The sequence below is a fragment of the Lemur catta genome, chromosome 5, assembly GCF_020740605.2.
Source record: "Lemur catta isolate mLemCat1 chromosome 5, mLemCat1.pri, whole genome shotgun sequence".
Lineage (NCBI taxonomy): Eukaryota > Metazoa > Chordata > Mammalia > Primates > Lemuridae > Lemur > Lemur catta.
In genome coordinates this window covers 3,094,046-3,118,355 of record NC_059132.1, presented here as the reverse complement: position 1 = coordinate 3,118,355, position 24,310 = coordinate 3,094,046, and the positions used below count along the sequence as shown (strand labels likewise).

Here is a 24,310-nt window from a genome sequence, read left to right as displayed (position 1 = left end):
TTTTCCTCCCCCCAGAGATTGTTTCTTGGCTGCTTAGCCCCTGAGTGAAGTCATGTGTCTTTGTGCATAAGTTCAACAACTATAATTTGCAGGGAGTTAATTACCTTCATACTTTGATCTGGTGGAATTTCATCTCTATGGTTACCAGTTGAGTATAAACAGTCATCATTTGTCTCTTTTACATAAAATATTCTCAAAAAATACCCCTAGGGCTCCAATCATGGAAATCAAATACACGGAATGCTCATGGAACCTTTTAAAAACTTCTATGTGAAATGTCTCTACATACAAAAATAGATTAAATAGGGTAATTATTGGCTATAAATAATAATTCAAGGGTTTTGCAGGCTTGTGTTTTCAGCCCTAGTCTCCAGCAAGCATGTTGGATCTCCTGAGCAAGGCAGGTCTGGTGAGGGTGAGGGGCTGGCTGAGCGGCAGGTGGGGGTGCCCTGAAAACAGTGTCCAGCACCTGGCGGTGTTCACTCTGGGGGGACTAGTGCCCAAAAGGACCGGCCAGGTAAGTGACCCTTTAGTTATTGTGCTGTTGATTGTACCTGCTGGGGGCCTTGTACTGACGCCTGTGTGAGTAGATGCAACCTGTGTTGCATGAAGCAATGTGTAAATGAATGAATGACGATAATGAAAGTTAACATGTATGGAGCGTGTACCGTGTGCCAGTCACCATGTCATGGGTTTTACAAGTATTTCTTCATGTAATCTTAAGAGTATTACTATGAGATAGATATAATCTTTATTATGTCTAATTTACAAATGAGAGCGGTCACACACCTAACAAGAGACAGAGCAGGACATGTGCCCACGCCCATCTCAACCCAAAGCACCTGCTCTCCACCCTCCTCTGCTGCCGCCACACAACAGTTCCGCAAACGTGAATGTTACATCTGCCCAGCAAAACTCTCAAGCGTTCAAGGTGACAGGCATGACAGCTTATCTAACCTGCCAAGAGGGAGCTCCCTTGATGGGTGAGCCCCTGTCCCTGGCCAATGGTGTCCATCCATTGGTAAATCTGTGTCCCTGGTGAGCAGTGTCCATCCCTTGGTGGCTCTATGTTCCTGGTGAGCTGTGCCTGTCCACTGATAGCCTTCCCATCCAGTGTGGGCCCCTTAGCAGCTCTGACCTCCAGGAGCCCATGAAGTTGGGCCAAGTCACCATGTTGCACAGGCCGGGGGCATACGATGGGATGGGTGATGCCCAGTGGACTTATGCAACACCACATTCCTGCCCATAAAATCATGTCTCCAAATGGAGCAGGTGACAGGGGCTGCACGGGGGTGGAGCTGGGTGAGGGAGCAAGGGGGTCACCAGAATGACACTGCCTGAAGATGGGGGCCTTCTCCTGCCTCCACCAGGGGCTGTTTGGAAAGGGCCTGATGTCCTGCAGACAGTCCCCTAGCTCAGCCTCAGTTTCCCACTCTAACATAGGCAGGGCTTGGGGTTCTCACACACCCTTCATGCTCTAAGTCTCTGGTCCCAGGAGCTCCCAGGTTCTGCCCTCCCAGAGCCTGAGTAGTTTATTTGGGAGGAGCCCCAGGAAGCAGTAGTAAGGGAGAGGGGAGAGAGAGACTAGAAGGAGAAAAGGCCACTGTGAGGTGGTCGTCAAGGTCATGGATGTAGGCCATGGGGGCCCCATTTTGCCAGGGTCTCTGCAAGTGTGCAGGTGCCTCCCAGAACCGCCCCCAGAAAGGCAGGGCTTGAGCATTCAGCCCCAGCTCCCACCGCCCACTGGCTCGGATCTGCACCCCCAACCCCTTCCACATGTCCAGGCTGTGTTTGAGTAAAGGTGATGGGAGCTCAGTAGGTTGGAGAAAGCTCTGGGGGAGAAAGCAGGAGGGGGCATGGAGCACTCCAGGTGGTCGAGGCAGGGAGAGGTGAGTCGGAACTGCCCAACAGCCGCAGGAGGCAGCTGCAACAGGCGGGTGTGGGCCTGTGCACCTGCCTCCAGGCCCTTAGTCTCCCTCCGTGCCACAGAAGGACCATCGTACAAACATCTGAGCGATGTGCCAGGCACTGTGCTGGGCATCGGGCAAACATCTGAGAACAAACTCTCCCCACTCCTAGGACCTGAGCAAGTCCCTTCTCTACTCTGGGCCTCAGTTTCTTCATCCCCCAAAAGGAGGTCAGAATGCCTGTCCCCTAGGGTGGCATAAATGTCTGCAGGGGCACTGTATGACTCTCCAGTGCTTTGCACTTGCACCGTCGTGGGGCTGGGGCACGCCTTCCTCCAGCGGAGTGCAGTCTGGGAGTGGGGTCACAAGCGGCCTGTGGGTAGGGAACACTCTGGAGAGAAGGCAGCCCTGGTCACCCGGACACCCGAGACTCCTGCCTGCACGTCAGGCAGCACTGGCAGGTGTCTGATGCTGCAGCCACATGGGCCTGGGGTCAGGAGGTGACATGTGGTTCACAGTCCAGCTATGCCTGCATGCTGGGTGACTTTAGAAATGTCGCCTATTCCCTCTGCCAAGCGGCATGTGCTTCACGTTGGGCTGGGTTGAGAACTCAGACCAGCGCCTGTAAAGCACCAGGCAGACAATACACCTGCAGTCAATGCCCTCCGCGGCTGCCCCGCTGAGAGCCGTGGCATGTCCGGAGATCTGAGGTCCTGTGAAGCCAGGATATTACCTTTCCTCCAAAGCCTCCCACCCCCTTCACAGGATGCAGCCCCCGGCCCAGGTGTCAGGCGAGCGTGGGGATGGGCCGGCAGCAGCCCTGGAAACGTTCAAGCTTTACAGTCCCTCAGCAGGTCTCTGTTCTCCACTAGCTCAGCCCCCAGCCCTCGGAGAAGCCCTGAGCTTAAGGGAACCAGGTGCCTTCATTTAAAAAAAAAAAAATCTACAAATAAAGGGTGATTTTGCAAGCGGAGTATGGCGCGTTCTTGGGGGCTCCAAGCAGTTTTACAGGCTCAGACACAGAGCAAAAGCACTCAGGGGCCATGCAGAGCTCCCAGGCCTGCAGGCTGCTGGGGCCCCAGGCCCATGGGCAGAGACGGTGTGGGAAAGGCCCCGTTCTGCTCCTCACCCCTCTGCAATCGCAACCCAGGCAGGGCCCGCTCAGAGTTGCCCCTGTGCACACTGACGGGGAGGGGACAGGCAAGGCCCCGCACACTGGAAGCCATTCACACTATGTGCACGGGGACAGCCTTATCCTTAAAAGTGCTTTATGTCACCATGGATGTGGGACAGGTGTACGGGAGCCCTGGGCAAGAACATCCTAAATCCCCACTCTCCAGGCACTCCCAGAGAAGTGGCCCCTTTCTCTGTCTCTTACAAAAGCAAATCTAGGAATTTACAGTTTATCAGAAAAGCCAATTAACTGGATTAAAAATGCATCTATAAAATCTTCCATTTTGCAACACCACACAGGACACCGAAAATTCAAAGTATGTGGAACTATGTCGACCACCAAATATGTTGCAAATGCGCAGCCTTGGCAAGACCCAGAGGCCCACAAACGTTACCAGTAACCTTTACTTACTTACCAAAATTTGGTTTTGGCACAAGAATGAAAAAACAAACACCACATGTACTCAATACTAAATCAGAACCAATCGATCAACACTTACGTGCACATATGGAAGCAAAACTCAACGGAAATCAAGCAGGTGGGAGGGGGGAGGGGATGGGTAAATTCACAGCTGACGGGCACAACACACACTACCTGGGTGAAGGGCACACTTACAGCGCTGACTCCAACTGTACAAAAGCAAATTATGTAACCAAAACGTGTGTATCTCTGTAACATTATGAAAAAAAAAAAAAGAAACATATATATACAAAAATAAATAAATAGAATTTGGTTTGGTGCCTTCGGCATATTGGCCTTTGGGAAATGGGAAATTAACCTGGAGCCCCCATAGCACTGGGCCCAGCACTGGGCCAGGGACCGGCAGACTGTGACACAGCTCACTTTTCACGGCACGATGGGGACACGTGGTTGAGCGAACGCGGGAGCAAGGCCCCAAGACTTCTCCCACCATGGCAGGTATCAACTAGAGAGACTTTTTGGGAACCCCAAGTTTAAGCCCACTAAGCTGGCCGTGTTCACATTTCAGAAAGTCTGTATTTCACCCCAAGGTCCTTTGACCCTCCCTGAGCATTTAAAGCGGGGACTGCATGGGGGCGGGAGTTTTCTGTGAAACCACGTGCACCGAAGAAAGACACAAGGACCTCGCGGTGCGACTGTGAGGCGTGAAGGTTCCTGGGCATGGGCACAACCTGGTCTGGTTCTGGGAAGGACGGAAGGTTCCATGGTGCCCTTTTTTCTCTTCAGCGCTGCTGAACTGTTTTCAGAATGACATAGCTTGCCTGGTGTTTTGCTTATATTTGCTTTTTAGGTTGTTTGTTTGTTTAAGAAACGGGAATTGAAATGGCCTCAAACAGACCTAGGGACCAAATTCAATGTTCCAGTCAAATTAATGACAGGTTCCTGACACCAGCCCTTGGCTCTCCCCAGCGCCCCCCCGGTCACCCACACTCCCTGCCTGTGCTCTGCCTTCCATGGAACCGGCCACTCCCCACCACTCCACGCTCTCTGCCCTCAGGCTGTTCCTCTGCCGCCCTGTCCCCGCGGGTCACCTTCGCTCACCCCTTCTCTACCTTTGCGGTCTTCCTCATCCTTTAAGGTCCGTTTCAACCACCCGCTTCAGGAAAGCTCTCCTGCCCCTACCTGGAAGGGACGGCCCGCAGCCACCCTCTGGAACCCCAGGCATCAGTCAGGAACCCACGTGAAGTCTTCTCCAGCCCTGCAGCCCTGGCGCGGGGCCTGGCACAGAGCCGTGCTCAGCAAGTGCCCAGCTTGATGTTCTCAGAAGATTTCGCCCATAACACTAAAATAAATCCCCCCTCCCAGGCCAAGGAGGGCAACACGGACAAACATACTTTTTATCTCAATCCAAATGGATTTCCACGTGTGTCAGTAGCTTTTCTTCCTCTATGAAATAAACAAATTTAGTCTTTTTGTGATATCTCAAATACATTTTTAAAGAACTACCCCACATGTTGTGTTTTCAACAACGTTCAGGAAAAACTTGCAAGATCCTTCTGTTAGTCCAGTTAAAGGAGCGCAAAAGCACAACAAGCAAGTGCAACTCGGTGTGAGCTTCTACCAGTGACACTTACAGCTGGGAAAAAAGATCTGAATCTTTGTCCTCTGCCTTCCTCTCCCTCTGGCCCGGGACCTCCCAGCCACGCCCTCGGGAGCAAACCCACCTGCTTCCCCTGGCCTGAGCCCTGGGCGTCCTGGCCCGCAGAGGGAGCACCCCCCTCGCACGGGGTCCCTGCTGAGCACCTCCACGCCAGCTCTCCCTCCTGCCCTCTCTCTCTCCAGCGTCCACATCTGGTTTCCCTTCAGCACAAGTTTCACAATGGACAGATTTTGCACTTCGAGGATTTATGGCTCCTGCCGCCCCTCCTTGCTTTTGATATGATTCCATTATGTGCTTAAAATCTGGGCCTCACTCTTGGCTCCGGGGAGCTGTTTATGACAATTCTTTTATGGCCTTAAATCGCTCACCGTTAAGAACCTGGTCATGTTCAGAAGCAATGACTAGTTGCTAAGACAGAAAATTGCAACATATCTCAGACAGTTGCTTGAAAAGATTTTTTCATAGATTAATTAAGGCTAGCATTTGGACGGCAGGTAAATCCTCTGAGCAACGCCCGGGACCCTGTTCTCCGTTGGCAGCTGAAACACTGATTTAGAAGCAAATTAGTCGAAACCCTCTCACCCCAAACCCAATCACTTCCTCCCTTATGCTGTGCCAGAGACCCCACAGACAGAACGGTTGCTAAAAATAAAATATCAACATCACAAACACTTCCCTCTTGATAACACGTAGAACTGAGAGACATTTTTCTTTTCCATCTCTCCATTACATTTTCCAGGAGGTAAAGAATTCCAGGAACAAGGAGACAAAGCATTTATCCCCTGACCTTGCCTCCCAACTCCCTGACATCCCTCCTTCACCCTACAGCCAGAGAGGTCTTCCTGGGAGGCAAAAGCTAATCCCATAACCCTCGGGCTTGAAATTCTCCAAAGGAGCCTTACAGTCCAGATGAGGAAGCCCTGCACATTTGTTGCTAATCCACACACCCAGCTGTGGCACGATCCCTGCCCTGCATGCACAGTGCTTTGTTAGCTTCCTGGGGCACCCTTGACGTTCCCATCCTGGAGCAGCTGGTTAAGCTGTTGCCTCCTCAATGCCTGCCTGTTCACAGTCTCCCTCCTCCATCCCCATGAGAGCATGAGTGCCCACTTTGCCCTACCAGAGGTCAGTAGTGTGCCTAGCCTCCCTCTCCCCCTCCTCCGCCCACGGCAGACCCCAGGAGGCTCCATGTCTGTTTGTCTGTGTGTCCGACTACACTGCAGAAAGAGGGTGGCCCCAAGCCACATCACCACCTCTGGTACTAGACGTAGTGCTGCCAGTTAAAATACAGCCTATCCAGTTAAATTTGAATTTCAGATAAAAAATGAACAATTTTTAGTGTAAGTATGGCCCAGACATTGCATGGCTCCTTGTGTTTTTGCTTGCTCAATCTGACAACCCCAGCTGGTTGGGAACTCGGGGACACCCTCCAAGGGGGAGAGCCGAGGACCAGGTGGCAGCAGCACGTGGAGGAAGGCAGCAATGAGGCCTGCCCCCCCACTCCACCCTCCTCCTGGGACTCCAGAGCCAGACTGCTTGAATTTGAATCTCAGCTCTGCCACTTGCTAGTTACCTTGGGCAAGGTAATTACCTTCTCCGTGCCTCAGTTTCCCCATATGTAAAATGGGGATAACCTATGTCATGTAGTTATCATAAGAATTAAATAAATTAACATTTGTACAGCACTTAGAACAGTCCTTGACACACAGTAAGTGCTATATAAGCATTTCATGGATAGAAACCAAAAGAAATTAGCCAAGCAAACCCACAGGGGATGAACAAGGCAGGGTGAGGCTGGCGGGGTAGGCTGGGGAGCCATGCCCAGCAGAGGGACACGGCCCTGAAGACAGGGCCTGGGCCCTCACCCCAGGACTGCCCTGACCCCCCAAGGACTCTGCCTGACTGCCTGGCAGGGCCTGCTACACAGCACAGGGTCTGCTCAGCGGAGCGCAAGGCTGCCCAAGGCCTCACTGAACTGAACGCCCCTGAGTTTCTGCTGTGATGAGAACGTTCTAACAAACTGGAAAGCAAGGAGAGAATCTCTTAAATGAGGTCCAACGTCCCAGCACTGTAAGAGAATGATGTTTGTGTCTCTTTCTTGCTGTCCTTCACGCAGAGGTTGCTGTTTCACACACTTGTCATCACAGTGTTTCACAGCCTCGCGCTTTTCCTACCTACTGCATAAGCATCCGCCCCGCGGTATCCCACGGACTCTGTGATCCCAGTCTTCATGCCAGCATAATATCCCATTCACATCTTTCATCATTTACTGAATCCCCCACTGTCCGGCACTGAAATTAACTCTTTGTTTAACAAGGACTATCTTTGCATGTGACATTTATCTGTCATCAGATTTTTAAATAGATTTTCTGAACTGGATTAATGGGGTGAAATGGTTTAAACACTATGGATACCATACTATAAATATGATTTCCCAAAATCTTATACCCATCAATTATCCCACCAACGATGCATAAGTGACCCTTCCTCACTTTACCATTATCAGCTTTGGACATTACTATTTATAATAAATGTTTCTTTAATGAGTAGGACCCAAAACCAAAATCCCATGATACTGCACAATGAATGTGCTTTTCCTGGATTGCTAATGAAGACCCACATTCGGTTATGAATTGGTTAATAATTGCTTTTCTTCATTTTGTCCCCTGAATTGTCCTTTGATAGCCTTTGCTCATTTATATGTTAGGGCTTTCTTTGGAAGGGGTCAGTGTGCAGGACTGCAGCTACAGGAGAACCAGCAGAGGAGGCAGCTGGCTGCCCAGGGTTCCACGGGCTGGGGGTGACCAGCAGAGGGACGAGGGGCACCCACCAGGCTCGGACTCAGAGCCAGCAGCCCACAACCCATGGAAGCAGCATTTGGGGTGACCCACCATGTCCACGAATGGTGATGGGGCCAGAGAGGTTGCTGGAGGCCAGGATCCTGCTCTGGCCACAGCAGCCAGGTACAGGACATGGAGACAGGAGGCCTGGCTGACATTAAGGCGCTGGGTACAACCAACCAACCCCATTTCTGGGCCTCAGAATGTACAGTGAGGGCCAGTGAGGGCCTCCGCCTCTACCAGTTCTGGATTCTAGGATTCTTGTCCTGCCAGGGAAGTAAAAGGGACTCTCCCTCTGAGAAGGTCAGTCACGGAAAGAACTAAGGTGGGGGGAGGAATTTTTGTGTCTCCCAGCTCCCATGGCAAGAAACCAGCCATGACCAGTCAAGGGCCCCTTCTCAGCAGACCAAGGAAGTAGAACCCCAACACCAGTGGGATTTCCTGGAAAACCACACTCCTGGCGTTCACCGCTTCCTCCTTCCAGCAACTTCTTCTCTAAAACAAATGCCCTCGGGAGGAATTGGCTTCCCTGGGAATGTGGCCTTCCACGGCCACCCCTATCCATCCCCTACACACACACACACACACACACACACACACACACACACACACCCTCATGGTCCACACAGCCTGGAGTCAGCAGTGCTCTCGCACACCCTGAGCTTTTGCCTGAAACATGATTTTATTCACTCCACAGATATGGAATGAGCCCCTACTATGTGCCATGCATTGTGGTAGGCACTGGGGATGAGGAAGACAGACAGAGCACCCACAGTACAGCCCCTGATACGTGCGAAACTAGCACGTGCACGGACTGCAGTGGACTAGACGGAGGCACAGAGAGAGACGGCTGCGGGCAGAGGGAGTGAATGTTGGCGCCGCGGTTCCAGCATGTGGGGAGCAGCACCCCGGGCACAGGGCCCAGGAGCACAGAGCCCCGAGCTGGGAACAGGCTGGGATGTTTGAGGGACAAGACAGGGCAGTGTGGCCGGAGCACAGCGGGTGGGGAGAATGGCAGGTGCTGGTCACAAGGGAGTGGACACTGCTGCGGACCTGGCCTGGACTCTGCATGAGATCAGGAGCCAGTGAAGGGCTTAGAGCAGGGCCCTCCCCCTCCTGCGGTCACTGGCCGGCGCCTCTCATCCTTCCCATCCAACACAGCGGCCCCTTCCTCTGGGAAGCCATCCGCAGCTTGCTGCCCTGAGGAATTCCATGTTCCTCTCTGTGATTGTTGCGTTAATACCTGTCTTTCCCCCTACACTCTGAGCTCCCTGGGGACAGGCACACACCTGCCTCTGCTCACCCTAAATCTCCAGCACCCTGATCAGAGTCTGGCACACAGTGGGTGCTCAATGAATGTGAACAGAAGAGGTAAGCAAATCCCCAGGGTCTCAGCCAGTTTTCCACTCCCTCCAGGAATGGTGTCCTGTTCCCACTCCCTCCCTCCTCTGTGTCCCCCATGCCTTGTGTCTGCCTCTCTCCTAGAACCCTACTGACACCTACACACACACACACACACACACACACACACACACACACACACACACACACACAGCAGGCTGTGCTCCAGGAGGCAGGGCATATGTCGTCCTTCACTGTGGCCCAGGGGACCTCCCTGGCTGGGGCTCACGAGGGAGTCTGCACCCTGGAGGCATTGCCAAGAGTCAAGCCTGCCCCCACATTGCCCAGTTGGGCAGAGTCCCCCACAGACCCGCTGGCAGCAGGGGCCCTGTCCTCTCTTATACTATGGCTTTGGAAGGGGTCAGCTCTGTTTGTGAAGACACAATGGCGTTCTGCAGTGGCATTCTGAAAACCACAGATCAGCATGCATAGACTGAGGAGTATAACTGGGGACAAAAAACTGGAACATCTGATCTCTGATCCAGCCCAGGAGGCTGGGGACCTTTCGTCCGTATTTTTAGGGCCAACTACTTTTTTTCCCATAAAAACTGAGTGCCTGTGATCTCAGGTGCTATTAGATCCCAATGAACATATTCTTAAAACAAATATGTTAGAAATGCAATTGTGTTAATAAAAAATGATACTTCACATGCTCTAGAAAAGCTTGGTAGTTAAAAAATTCCTTTTGCAGGATAAAATGCATTCTATTTGGGGGAGAGCAATTGGCAATTTAAAAGCCTTAAAACAGGCATGTCCCATGGCCCCATGATTCATTTCTGAGACCTGATCCAATTTACCAAGAAGTACCCCAAAATCGAGCTGCATGAATATTTGTTACACTGCACCACTTGTAAGAGCATATGGTTGAAAACAATCCAAATGTCCAGCAGGGAGTAGTCAGTTAAATTAATTATGGCACATGTGTACAATGGAATATTCTACACCCCAAATAATGCTATTAATAATAACAATGTCATCACTCACTGAACACTTACTCTGCGCTGGCAACCACATAAAAGCTTCACGTGCACCACCTCATTTAATTCTGCCTGTGCCGTAGGTACCATTTTCATCTCCACCTCGCAGATGAGAACACCAGTACCTCAAAGAGTTAAGCCACTTGCCCACAGCCGCACAGCTAGTAGTTAGGGTTCACGTCCATGCAGCCTGACTGCAGACACCAGCCTCTTAGCCATTATACTACACGGCCTCAAATGATGCCATCACGGGAGCTATTACAGAAGCGAGACTAGCCACATGGAACAATGTTCATTATATGCCGACAGTACAACAAGCAGGTTATTGAACACTGCCTGCCGCCTGGCCCCATTTTTGTGCACATGCATGCAAGGGATTTGGAAAGACAACTCTGCCAGCACCTTGGTATAGATCTCGGAGTGGGCGGAATTGCTTGTGTTTTTTTATGTTTCTTCCACTTGTGTATTCTGATTTTTCTGAAATAAACATGGGCTGCTTCTGTATCAAGAAAAAATAATTTTGTATTTCAAAAAATTAACAGAAATGCCTAAAACCACTCCCTCGCACTCTTCTGCACAAATGCAAAGCTCCAGCCATCAGCCTCGCTTTGGCTACAGGCACAAGCGCACGCACAGGCGCCGCTGCTCTTCAGGGTGCAGCAGGGGCTCTCCCGGCAGGTGCAGACAGGGCAGAGCCTCCCCACCCTGCCCTTCAGCACGCTGCGCCCCACCCACCCCAGAGGTCCCTCTGGGCACCTGTGCCCCCCCAAGGAGCTTCCAGGCTGACAGCACAGAGCTGGGTGATCTCTGGCCTGAGAGCCAAGCCAGGGACACCAGGAGACTCAGACACTCCGTCCCCTGCCCCTGGATCTCGCAAGACAGCACTGCACCAAGAACGGAAGCCCAGGGACAATAGTCTCGGTTCTACAGCCACATGGACAGGAGTCTCTCCTGGCCTACTCACCTGCTTCCTGGCTCTGTGACCTTGGGCAGGTTATTTCTTCTCTCTGAGCCTGTTTCCATGCCTGTCAAACAAAGAAATAAAAAGTACCAGCTTAGAAGAAAAGTATAAATTTGTAAGAATGCAAATAATATATAAAAATATATACATAATAATAATGCCAACAAGCAACGTCTCCTGGGCCTTGTGTACAGGTCAGACGCCCTGCTACCCACTTCATACGTAGGCTCTTCTGCAGTTCTCACAGACGCCCTGTGACAGGCGCTGTGACTCTGCACCTTACAGATGATGAAACCAGCGCTTAGCATGGTGAAGTCACTTGCGCTGGCAAGTAGCAGGGCAGGAATTCCTGCTGCCAGGGCTAGACCCACCGCAGTACACCACACAGCCTGGCACAACGTCTGGAACATGCGAGGACCTTCATCCACACGGTTAATATTGTCATCACTCCCTACTGGGCCTCTGCCTGGCCTCGGAGAATAGTGTGACAATCAGGAGTCCCCGTCTCTCCCCACTCCCTAGACACTCACACGGCCACCAGGCCACACACTCACTTGAGGTAGCCGTCCTCTGGGAGTGACCAAAACTCCCCATTCTCTTAGAGTCAGTCCCAGGGACTGCAGGCAATGGCTTTGCCACTGTTCAATCTATGACAAACCCCTGTCCAGACCTGGCCTTGTGCTCTGGCCACCAGGGCTGCTGGCCCAACAAAGACTGCCCACACCCTAGGGGTCAGCCCTGCTGGCACTCACGCTTGGCACCTGCCCCAAAACGCTTTCAGGCCTTGTCTGAGCTCTGGGCCCCGGGCCTGGGTCTCCCAGCCACCCAGAACCATCGGCCCATCTGGCCAGAAAGCCTCCCCACCGTCGGGGCTCCCCAAGGCAGAGCCTGGCGCTGCAAGTGTGTGAGCCGCAGCCGGGGTGAGCAAGTGTGCGGGGAGAACGCGGCGTGTGCGCGGGAGGGTGGCGGGTGTGCGTGTGCGCGCGTGGCGCGATCGCGGTCCGTCCCAGCGGCCGCGGCGGGCTGGGAAGGTCTCCTCCCCCATCACATTGAGAAATCTCTGTGAGTCACCGAGTGGTTCTGCATATTAATGAGCTCGCTCGCCGCGAGGGCAGGAGCGGATTTAAAAGAGGCCGGGGCGGGCGGAGGGAGGCTGCGGGGAGAGCGCGAGGGAGGCAGAGCGCAGCGCAGCGCAGCGACAGACAAACAGCCCCGGCACCGACAGCGACAGCGACAGCGACAGCCAGCCCCGGCACCGACGGCGGCTCAGCCGGAGCGAGCTCCGGGCGAGAGAGCCTAGCCGTCTCGGCCACCGCACGGCCGGCCGGCGCCCTCCCCGCGTCCTGCTCCCGCACCGCGCCCCTCCGGCCAGCATGAGGCTCCTGGCGGCCGCGCTGCTCCTCCTGCTCCTGGCGCTGTGCGCCTCGCGCGTGGACGGTGAGTGCCGGGAGGGCCCCTTGTCGCAGTCCCGTCCTGTCCTGGGGAACCCAAACGCCAACTTCTAGGCATCCTGGGCCCCCGGGGGTCTGGGTGGGTACAGAGGAAGGTTGAGGGGCAGGAGACTCCCCGCGCAACTGAGCGTCCCCGCTCGCTCCCCTGCAGGGTCCAAATGCAAGTGCTCTCGGAAGGGGCCCAAGATCCGCTACAGCGACGTGAAGAAGCTGGAAATGAAGCCAAAGTACCCGCACTGCGAGGAAAAAATGGTTATGTGAGTTCTGGCTCCTCACGTTGAGCTGCGCGCTGCTCTTTCTTACCCGGGTGCTGGGGCACAGCCCGGGGCTGGGTCGGGCTAACATTTCTCTCGGCCTTTGGCAAGGGCTTGGCAAAGCCTTGGTCATTGCTCAGAGTCCTTTGCACGCTGGCGCTATACTCTGGAAGACAGTCTGGAAAGGGGGTCACTGTCCCGCGCTCTGGAAGCAGCCTCGGCGTGCTAGGAGTCGGATGGGTAGGGCCAGCAAGGGTTAAATGGCTCCGTGCGCCCACTTAGAACCGCACTCACGCCAAACTGTGAAGCGACTGCCTCTCCGTCACTGGACAGAGAGAGAGGATTGATGCAGACATTATCTTAAATCCCGACTCGCCCTCCTGAGCCTTCTCCCAATCAGAGACCAGTGGACCGCAGGTTTTTGGCTCCCAGAGATTCATTCTGAGAACGACGGGCTCTTCCCTCGCCAGCTGAACTCCTGAGGCTTGGGAGCAGACAGGGGGGGAAAGGCGCTCTGCTGGGGTTAATGTGCCGCATGGCCCGAGCCCTGCGTGCTGGGGATGTGGGGAATGTTTTAAAAACTGGGGCAGAGAACACTGAGTTTCCTTGCTCCTCTGTCTTCCCAATTAACCACTTGAGGCCAGCACTGCTGTTTCCCCGTCAATACTCTCTTGGCCAGGAAGGGCAGCCCTTGGCAAAGCAGCTACCAAATATTTGCCACGGACCATTGGCCCCTCTTCCCCTCCCCCAGAAACAGGACACACTTTATTCTCAGTCTGGGCAAGCGTCTTCCACGGGCTGGCCCTGCGGCCCCAAGGCCTTCACACAGTGTCTGCGAAGGCAGGGCAGCCCCACGGCACCCACATCCCCGCCTAGGGATGCACAGTCAGGCTCAAGTTAGGGACATTCCGAAAGCCACTGGCCGAAGCTGACCCCACTACCTCTTCCTTCACAGGCACCTAAATTCACCTCCTTGTCCCTGCCCCTTGCCTTTCAGACCAAGTCCACAAAACCAGCTAAAAATCTTTTTGGTGGGGGCCAGGGGTCAAATAAGCTGGAAGAGGAGCTACAAGCCCCTCCAGGCTTCCGGGCTGGGGCATTGCAAGTTAAAGTCCACTCCTTGAGGGCTGAAAAACACCCCATATACCAAGCGAGTTTCTGAGATCTTGCAGGGGGAGAAAGCAGGGCTTTCCAGGTCACAGCGACATCCCGAAAGGACAGAACCCTTGATGAAGAGGCTTGCTCTTCCCTGGCTAAACCTTCACAAATACAGAGGAAAACCGCGGCCAGGCAAGTGCATGGGAAGGTTTTCTGTAGCCTTGCGAAAACCTGCAGGAGCCACATGAGATCAGCATGCAGTCACCCTCTCCCAAACCTCCGGCCCCCACCCTACCCCTGAAGGGCTGGAAGCTCCTCTGCCTCCCAAGATCCTAAAACTCTCTAGATCAGACAGGAGGCCAGCACTTTTTGCCAAAGCAGGTTTTCAGCCACAAAGGCTGAACAAAAGCAAGTTTTTCAGCTCACCCTGAGTCACCCAGAAATCCCTGCTGAGGCTGGCGGTGTGGGGGCAGGGGGAGCAGCATGCTTTGCAAGTGGGAGTCCTTGCACCCAAAAGGGTCCGGGAGAGTCCAGATCCTAGAAAGGGCACTTTGTGTCATAGGTCCACGGAACTCTCACTAAACCCCTCAGCACCCCAGAACTGCTGAGGGGAGGTCTCAGAATTTCTGATAGTTGCTGGGGTCACAAATCCTGCTGTGTGCACTCCACAACCAATTTCCATAATCCCAGTCATATGACGCGGCATTTGAGCACTGTGGTGGGAGGGCCGGCATCCCTTCCTGCTCTCGCTGACCTTCAGAATTTTGGATGCTCAGCCTGCACTCTGACTAACTGAGAAGCGGGTTTTTATCAGCATTGCCATGTCCTTTCCTTCAGCGTGCAAAAGCAGCCTTGTAGGCAGAGAGAAAACATTTGCTAAATTCCTGCAGGGTGGCTGGGTACAATGGCACACTCTGAAGCCTGGCCCATGCTCAAGGCCCATAGGAGGGGTCCAGTGAAGGTGGTGTCCAGTCACCCGGCATCAGCAGAAGGCCCACCCCTGCCCCCAGGAGTTTAGGGCCCCAGAAATTCAGAGCACAGAGCAGGGAAGAGAGCAGGTTGCCCAGCAACATTCTACCCCCATTCTGGTGGCAAGATCTGATTTTCTCTCCCCATCAATTGGGAGACTGAGGTCACAGCAATCCTTCCCCCTTCTAGAACTTGACCCATGAGCCCTGACACTTTAAATTTGATACCCGGGGGCTGACCTCTCTCCCTTAATTCCCATGCTTTCCACTGTCGCCCCCAATCTCCCCTCCTTGTCCCCCAAGCCCATTCCAGCACCCCAGTCCACCATCATACCTTGTTTGACTGTGATCGTCAGGAAGCGGCGTCCTCACCTCTCACCTTACACTTTTCCAAGCTCCTTAGAAACACTGTCCTTCCTCCCTCACCCAGAAACTGCCCCCAGCTCCTGCCACCCCTGTGGCCCAGCCCTGGCTGAGAGGGGCACAGCAGCCCTGGGCAGCAGGCTTGCCTCCCTCTCCAGGCCGGAGGTCACACACAGGCTACTCTTTCTCCCTGGTCATCTCACCTTCCATGATTAATTACTAACAACAGTAACTATTCATTGTGCTTCTACCATGTGTGGGGCACTTTGCATAGATTATATGCTTTGGTCATCCCAATAATCCTATGAGATGCAACTGTTATTATACCCATTTTACAGATGGGCAAACTGGATTCAGAGAGGTTACCCAAGGTCCCACAGCCAAGCTTGGGATTCAGTCCCAGGCCCCTGTTCTCTGTACAATGCTACCCTGCTTCTCTGCCCCATGGCTAGGCCTCCACTGGGTGTTGGAACATTGGCTGATAGAGGCCCGAGATGTTCAGGCCGTGGAGAAAAGAGGTGAGATAACAGGGACCTGACACTCAAGAATCAAAACTAGCTTCAAGGCCAACAAGACTTTGCTTCCAGATCAGCGAATGCCCAGCTCGGGTGATGTGCGGAGGGTTAGGGGAACCGGAGTTGGGGAGACACGGACCAGAGCACCTGCAGGGTGTGTCGGAGCCTATCGTGGAGCTCCTCAAATCCAAGGACAGAGGTCTGGGCACGTGCGCCTTGCTGGCATTGGCTCTTTTCACCTCTTGATTCCAGATTCCAAACAAGAGTCCCCTGACCCTTTGTCCCCAAGACAGGCCTGAGCCCTGGAGAGGACACACCACATGGGGGTGGGAAACTATCCCAGACTCTGAGGGCTCCGAGGGGAAAGGCGAGGGCTGCTCTCTCCATACAGGTTAGACCCTAACGTGGAGTCAGAGAATAAGGGAACATCCAGAACCTTCCGAAGAGCCATCCAGGGAGTGAGCACATAGGCAGGCTCCCTTGAGAGCAGGGAGGAGGCCAGTCTCTGATTCAGCTCAGGGCCACCCACAGGCCGCATGAAGGGCTGTGACTCAGGCCCCTCAAGCCTGCACCTGTCCCGCTCCGTTTCAGCATCACCACCAAGAGTGTGTCCCGGTACCGAGGGCAGGAGCACTGCCTGCACCCCAAGCTGCAGAGCACCAAGCGGTTCATCAAGTGGTACAACGCCTGGAACGAGAAGCGCAGGTACGCCCCACCTCTTCTCACCTTCCTTCCCACCTTCCCACTAGACCCCAGCTGTGGCTCTCAGGATGGGAAGGGACCGCCCCCCCCGCCAAACCAGGTCATCTGACACCATCTAATAGGTGAACACATAACACATTATCTACAGCAAGCAGATGCCCAGACACTGCTTACATACCCCCAGGGACGAGGAACTCACCACTTAACAAAGTAGGCTCTCTTGTACAGTTGGAAGCATTGCAGGTTTATCCTTTTGTGAACTGAAGTCTGTCTCACTCTAACATTTACATTATAGTTTTAATTCCTCTTTTTATTTAAGTCACTTAAGCTGTCACATGGCTGGGTGAGCAACCAGCGTGGCTGTCTCCTGTGGTTCTTATGGGGTGAAATGTGACCACTTAACTGGCTGCGTGTGTTAACTATAGAACTGTGGGTATACCCACGAGCTGATGAGGATGACTCCTTGCCAACAACATACCTCCTCTCCACGGTGCCTCCCACCCCCTGCTGCCCAGAAACCTGATAAACTCTTTCCCTCACAGGCACTGCCTTGGGTTTGGCCTTTTAAAATCAGAGCCACTCTTAACCAAGGGGTCAGAGTGGTGAGACGACCAGCCCTGAACCACACTCCTGCGCTCACTGGGCTCTGTTTCCCCACAGTCAGAAGGTGGCTTCCCGGCTCTGGTCCCCTGGGGTCCTATGTCTGGCCTCAGAGGGGGAGGCCACTTCCTTGCTCCTCTGTATCACATGAAGGGGGGCCTGTCCTGGAGCAGGGCCACTGCTCAGATGCTCGGGGCCTCTTTACACGTTTACCTGGGTAGCAGGATCAGGGAAGTGCATGAACACACACACACACACACACAGGTGACTTCCCTAGGAGCTGGTGACAAGGAACTGTTTGAAGTCCTCTTTGCAGAGAGAAAGAGAATGCTGAACCCAGGGTGGAGGAAGAAGGGTACACAGCAGGCCAAGACCTATGGGGGCTGGATGAGGGGGCTCCATCCTGCAAAGGGGGAAACCCAGGCTAAGTGGGGGTGGGGAGTGACTTGCCTGAGATTATAGGGCAAAGCCAGGGCAGGAAAGTGGCCTCCCAGCGCCACCCCACCTCCAGAGTGTGGCAGGGACAGCCACAGTGGGTGCCTGCAGTCCCCTCCCCGTCACCTGGCCCAGCCCTCCTGCAGCCAGTACTCAGGCACAACCCCTGTACCTGAGCCTTTTTTGCTGCCTCCAAAACTGCCTCTTCTGCAGTTTCTTGAAATAGAAAGTGGTGAGGGTGAGAGATTATTTTCTGTCAATCTGACGGGAATGAACCATCTGCCTGGTCAGCCCAGGCAGCTCACGTGGCAAAAGTAGGGCCTGCTCTGCCCACTCTCTGTCACCCTCCAGGCCTTGTGTCATCAAAAGTGGAACAAGGCTCATCTCAGGGCCTCACACAGAAGAGGGTGAGGACACCTTGATCTGACTGTGGGGAGATGCTCAAACCTTCTGCCCACCTGGCTCCCCCAAACCTGGGCTGTAGCTTGGAACAAGAGGCACACTTGGGTCTAAACACGGCCCTGCTCTTCTTTATTGCCACAAACTCCAATAACGAAAGCCATGAGGGCCTCTCAGTTGCCAGTCTTCCCTCACTTCCTTAGTCCCCCCTTTCTTGGAGTGCTGAGGTGTTCTGGAGAGGAAGGGGACATGCCCTTGTCCTCTCCTCCCTCCCTGGTAACTGTCCTTTGCAAATGTCTTAATGAAGGTAAAATGGAGATAAAGGAACTGCCTGCAGTCGTCTTTGCAGAGAGAGAGAATGCTGGCCAGGGTGGGCGGGGAGAAGGGTGCAGGGCGGCCCAGACCTATGGGGGATGAGACAGCTCCGAGCACGCCAGAGACCAGAGCTTCTGGTGGCCACAGGAAGTGGCCCCACCAGGCATTTCATTTCAGCACGTGTTGGGTGGTCGTACGCAGAACTCAGGAGCAAGGCAGAGGGAGCGACGGCCGTCTGAGTGTGCCGTGTGGCCCCAGTGCAGCCGTGGGCGGCACCAGAAGGAAGCGAAGTGCCCCAGTGGGGACAGCTTGAGCGGGGCAGGGCAGGCCTGGGAAGGCAGGGGCAGGCCAGCCCCACTGGCCACCGCCTCTGTCCGCAGGCAGCAGCTTCTAGAACCCGCATTTTTCTGGAGGACATGTATTCTTTGGGCAAAATACAAAGATACACGCCTCAGTCAAGAGAGAGGATGCCTCCTCAGCCCCGCTATTTTCTGCAGAAAGATGCAGGAGCAGCCCGCCATGCCAGAGAAAGGCTTCTCGTTCCCGCCACTGACAGACAGCCCATGGCCACGGGGCACATCCTGAGTCTGTGGTGCCTCAGTTTCCTCATGTGCAAAGAGGGTTTGCTCCACGGGGCTTTGAGGGTAAAATGAGATTACAGAGGTGGAAGGTGGTCAGAAGGGACAAAGCCGGGCCTGTGTGCATGGCTGTGGTCCCTGTGCTCACGTCCTCAGAGAAGTCCCTCCCCCTGCAGTCCTGGAGTGGGGCACTCCCTGCAGCGAGGGTGAAGCCCAAGCCAGCAGCTTGGGAATCGTCTGCCCGGGGTCCTGAGCCGCTCACGTGTGTGTTTTCTCTTCCCAGGGTCTACGAAGAATAGGGTGAAAAATCTCTGATAGGAAAACTCCAGACCAGTTGGGAGACTTGAGAAAAGGACTTTGCAGATTTCAAAAACCTTTCTTTCTCACAGGCATAAGACACAAATTCTATATTGTTACGAAGCACTTTTTATCAAGGGTCAGTTTTTACATTTTATAGCTGTGTGCGAAAGCTTCCAGATGTGAGACCATCTCTCTTGTGCTCCAGACTTCATCACAGGCTGCTTTTTATCGAAAGGGGGGAAACTCATGCCTTTCCTTTTTAAAAAATGCTTTTTTGTATTGGCCCATACGTCACTACACATCTGAGCTTTATAAGCGCCTGGGAGGAACAGCGAGCTTGGGTGGGACATTTCATTGCAGAGCTGCTCTGTTCCCGGCTTGGGAAGCTTCCGCTCAGAGGTCCTGGCGCCTCGGCACAGCTGCCACGGGCTCTCCTGGGCTTGTGGTCGGTCACAGCCTCAGTGTGACTCCGCAGTGGCCCCTGCAGCCGGGCAAGCAGGAGCAGGTCTCTCTGCATCTGTTATTTGAGGAACTCAAGTTTGGTTGCCAGAAAAATGTGCTTCATTCCCCCTTGGTTAATTTTTACACACTCTAGGAAATGTTTCCAAGATCCTGTGATGGCGCATGATCCTTACAGAAGGTGTGGGGTCTCGTCTCCAACCTGAGCGTTTCTGAAAGGCTCGCTGCTTCAGTACTTGATGTTTCGGAAGCATGTGAGGTTCCCAACACTGTTAGCAAAAGCCTTAGGAGAAAACTTTAAATATATGAACACATGCGCAATACACAGCTACAGACACATCCTGTTGACAAGGGAAACCTCCAAAGCATGTTTCTCTCCCTCACCGCAATGGAACATGCAGGACTAAAGCAATACATGTGTGACTCCCCATGTAACTGTCCCCGTGCAGGCCTCTGTTGGAAGCGCAGATGGCCGCGCCCTTCCCGTGTACATATGCACCCCGCTCGCCCTGCACGCCTGCCCCTGCCGCACACGCTGCGTCGTGCTGCTGTGTCATACGCTGTGTACGCCCCCGAGACCAGTAGCGTTGCATGCAGGTGTCATATTCTTTCTAAGACAAAGAGAAAAGTAATAAAATATATTTGAAATGTACCAAAATTCTAGACTACTGACTTTTTTTCTATTTAATTAAGCTAGGATGACAATAAAATGTTTACCACATCCTGAATAAACATGGACAAACGTATTGGAAAGAAAACTGGTGTATTCCAAATACCTGTCACCACCGTCACCTCTGTGGAGTGTGTGGGGCTGTGTGTCGTTACATCTTGAAGCCAGGAAGCCAGGCTAAGGCTCCTTCCCGACCCAACTCCCACACCTGCTGCGGGTTGACAGGAATGGGCAGGTTGCTGCGTGTGGTCACATTGCAGTCCCCATTCACAGAAGGCAGGAGATGGGGCCAGCCAAGACACCCTGGGGGCCAGGGCCCCAAGATGGTAGGGGGGTCAGGGAAGGCAGAAAGTGCCCACCCAGGGGCTGTGGGGCTTTGGAGCCAGGCTGCCTGGGAGCCACAGCTGGGAGATGCTGAGGCTGCATTCCTGTCGGATGGACATGACCGTAATGCCCACCTCGTGGTGCTCCAGGGACCAAGCAAGGTCATCCACGTAAAGCACTTAGAGGGACACCAGGGCACGGAGCACTGGGTACAAGGGAGCTATTTTCATGTTCACACGACCGGGCGGGCCACTTTGCACTTCTCACAAACTGCCCACAGCCCTGTCTGTCTCACTGTAACCCCTAAGTCAGCCAGGTCCTGCAACAGGCCCCTCTGTCCCCACCCCGGGGTCTCCCACACCCAGCAGGACTGTTCAAGGGGACACGCCTCCACCCTGTCTGCTACGCTGGTAGCCAGGAGCCAGTCCCCCACAGCCCCTTCACCTCCTCAGACGGAGTCCTGACAGGCTGGCACTGCCCACACTGGCAATGACACAGAGCACCCCCCTGTCCTAGTGTGTCCCCGGCAGGGTGCTACTGCAAACCCTTTCTTATCATGCTCCCATTTCTTCCTGGCAGCTCCAAGTGTAAATACACCACATGTATTCCCGAGGTAAGTGAGGACCAGAGAGGTTAAGTAAGTTGCCCAGGGTTACAGAGCCAACACCCCTCACACTGCCCAATGGCTGGGCCTGCAGCCTTTCTGCCGAGGGGCAGAGGAGGGGGCAGACCGAAGCCACTCAGGGCTGGAGATCGTGAATGCCCAGGGTCGGTCCCGCCATTCCATTCATTATAGAGGAAGAAGGTAGTCTGGACAGGGAAGCCCAGAGACACAGACAGAACAGAGTGGGAGAGCCCAGGGCAGAGGACACATACCAGGGCAGGGGAGAGCAGTGGCCGAGCCCTCCTCCTGGGACCCTGAATCCCCCCTGGCTGCAGGGCAGCACCACTGGGTGCTCAGGAGGGCAGGACCAGCGTAAAGGAGTTGCTGAACGAGCCCCTGCTGCCACCCCAGGGTGCAGGATGCTCTGCGCAGTGCGAGTTTCTGGCTCCCCCACCCCTTCTGCTTGCTGTAAACATGCCACACTCTTCTTGTCCTTGCTCGGCTCTCCTCTGCCTGCCTGTGGCTCTAGTGCCAGCCCACTATCCTCCATCTCTGCTGGCCCAGATGGCCCTCCCTTCCCTGACCTCCCACGGCACAGACTGGATTATTAGTAACAGTGACAACTGTGCCAGGCTCCAGGGAAGACTCCCCTTTTCTGAGGTTACAGAGCCATTTCCCACTTTTTACTCCTCTGGGTTTCCCAGCAGCCCTATGAAGTGTCCACGTGCCAGACTGCAGACAGGGGAGTGTTTGCAGAGCGGAAAATCAAGGCCAGGTGGCCTTCCCAGGTGGGACCTGCAGTCGTGGCTCTCGAGGGCTTCCCTGGGCCGGGTGAGCTTGCTCCTCTGCACACAGGGCAGACCCAGCCCTCGTGCGGGCCCCACCTCTGGAGCCACCACGTCCTCACAGACAGACACGCTTCGGATCCAAACGCCACTGCCCCTGACTTCCCACAGGCGGGTCCTGGGCAGGCCTCCGTGCTGCCGCCAGGACAGCCACGCCCTCGGAGAGCCGCAGCCCTGCCCTGCTGCTCATCTCCTCCCCCTCGCCAGACCCCTCCACACGGAGCTTCTCCTGGTCGCCCCACCTTGCTTCAGGACTGGCTGCACAGCTCACGGGACTGGTGCAAAAACAGATGCAGGGCCCCTGTTCAAAAGTTATGAGGAATTGCAACATGGCAACAGCAGAGATGTAAGCCAAGTGTGGTGCCCTTTCCAGACAAGCCTGTGCACCTCACATGTGGCAAGCCCATGACACCAGCCCCATCTCCGGCCTCAACTCCAGCACCCACCTGGATGGCTCATTCTGGCCTTGAATCACTACACAACTTGCACTACAACTTAAGAATTTTATTTTAACTTGAACATCTAGCAAGACACATTCTTAGAAGCCATGGACTGTGCCTCATGCTTCTCAGTAAAAACCTCTCAGAATCTATGAGAACATGTACGAAGGAATCAAACACAATCAATTAATCAATTAATATTATTAATAGGATCTTAACGAGCTCCCTGAGAACATGCTTTCTTCGCTCATTCCTGAGCTACTACTGCATGCAAAGCTCTGTGCTGAGCACCACAGGGCAGGCAGATTTGGTCAGGTGTGGTCCCTTCCTGTCGAGGGCAGAGTCCAGTCATTCAGTCTCCCAGCCACTGTCCCACTATTAGACACTGGCTGGGTGCCGCACACTGCGCTGGCTGCCACAAGTGCCCCTCCAGAAACTCGGTCTACAAGGGAGGCAGAGAAGCTGCCTCAACTTGCCTGTTGGTCTAATTGCCAGAGAGACGCATGGCAGGCTCTGGGGCACCCCCAAAGGGCACCTCACCCAGGATCAGGGCAGGGAACCTCTGATCAAGACCGCCATCCGTCCTGGGAGGGCTCATGGCAAATTGCGAGTTGTCATCAGGCAACAAAACACAGCGCTGATTCCATCCTGGCTCTGACACGGCCCGTGGCCAGCTGTGAGTCTGCGAGCTGTGAGACAGGCTGGCCGAGGCACACAGCCGAGGGCAGAAAAGCGGGAAGGTAGGCCATGCCCAGGTGGAGATGAGCCCAGCCCCACTGCCATCTCCCCTGTCACCACCTCCTGCCTGTCCCGCCAGCGAGGCTGGGACCTCCCCAACCTCACTGGCCGGGAGGCCCACACAGCCTTTGCTGCTCAACCTCCCACACGAGGAAGACAATCGAGCTGCTTTTAGAGCCCCTGGGGTGTTTTCCTCTCCTCCTGCTCTCCCTGGAGGCCATCAGGAAAGGAACAAAACCCTAAGCAATGTTCTCCTCGCTTTCAAGGTGACATAGCCCAACTTCCTCTAAACTAGACCGCGCTGAGCCTTGCCACCAGGGGGCGGGAAAGAGCCCGAGCACTTCCAGCAAGGGCTCCCTGCGTCCCGAGGCTGCATGACACCAGGGACAGCAGTGACCAGTTACTGCCAGCCAGGCCCTGTGCTGAGAGCCTTACTGGCTTGTCTCATCGAATCCTGTAACAATCACAGCAGGGCGGCTCTATCACAGTTCCATTCTACAGATGAGGAACTGAGGCTCAGCGAGGTGAATACATTACCCACATTCACACAGCGAGCAGGCAGTAGAGACGGGGTTCAAACCCCCGTGTGTCTGGCTCCTGGCAGGTTTTTGCTCTCTGCAGTCAGCATCGTCTTACAGTTCCTGGCGTCCCCAGCCCACAGGACACTCCCCTGTGCTTTCAAGCTGCAGCTCCCAGGGCCTAACTCCAGGCTCACCTCCTGTTCACTGAATGGAGATCAACCCTGCAGGTAACCAGGGCCACACAGACAGTCGGCCTTGGCCAGGTTTGTGTTGCAGGGTCTAGTTTTCTTTATAAAGGCGGAAGACGGGAGAAACCACGTGCTCCTCTCGGCTTCTCCCCGGATCCAACAAGGCAAGCCCTGGAACTGTGGAGCTGCCGTCTGGCCAGCGT

General features: G+C 54.3%; 1 protein-coding gene and 1 pseudogene across 2 annotated transcripts; both read left to right on the top strand.

The window, feature by feature from the left end:
- The first annotated feature begins 12,544 nt into the window (after window positions 1–12,544).
- CXCL14 (C-X-C motif chemokine ligand 14) lies at window positions 12,545–19,384 on the top strand. Its single transcript, XM_045550841.1, has 4 exons — window positions 12,545–12,777; window positions 12,943–13,048; window positions 16,581–16,694; window positions 19,302–19,384. The coding sequence occupies exons 1-4, from the start codon at window positions 12,714–12,716 to the stop codon at window positions 19,315–19,317; spliced, it is 300 nt and encodes a 99-aa protein (XP_045406797.1). The 5' UTR covers window positions 12,545–12,713; the 3' UTR covers window positions 19,318–19,384.
- LOC123638726 lies at window positions 19,318–20,435 on the top strand (annotated as a pseudogene). The gene has a single exon (XR_006735488.1). The product of XR_006735488.1 is annotated as an uncharacterized LOC123638726 (transcript).
- The last annotated feature ends 3,875 nt before the right edge of the window (window positions 20,436–24,310 follow it).

Excerpts from the sequence above, each read along its gene's own strand:
- CXCL14 (XM_045550841.1), top strand. The coding sequence starts at position 12,714 with ATGAGGCTCCTGGCGGCCGCGCTGCTCCTCCTGCTCCTGGCGCTGTGC. Across the intron at positions 12,778-12,942 it reads GTGCGCCTCGCGCGTGGACG|GGTCCAAATGCAAGTGCTCT; the intron begins GTGAGTGCCGGG and ends GCTCCCCTGCAG. Across the intron at positions 13,049-16,580 it reads TGCGAGGAAAAAATGGTTAT|CATCACCACCAAGAGTGTGT; the intron begins GTGAGTTCTGGC and ends GCTCCGTTTCAG.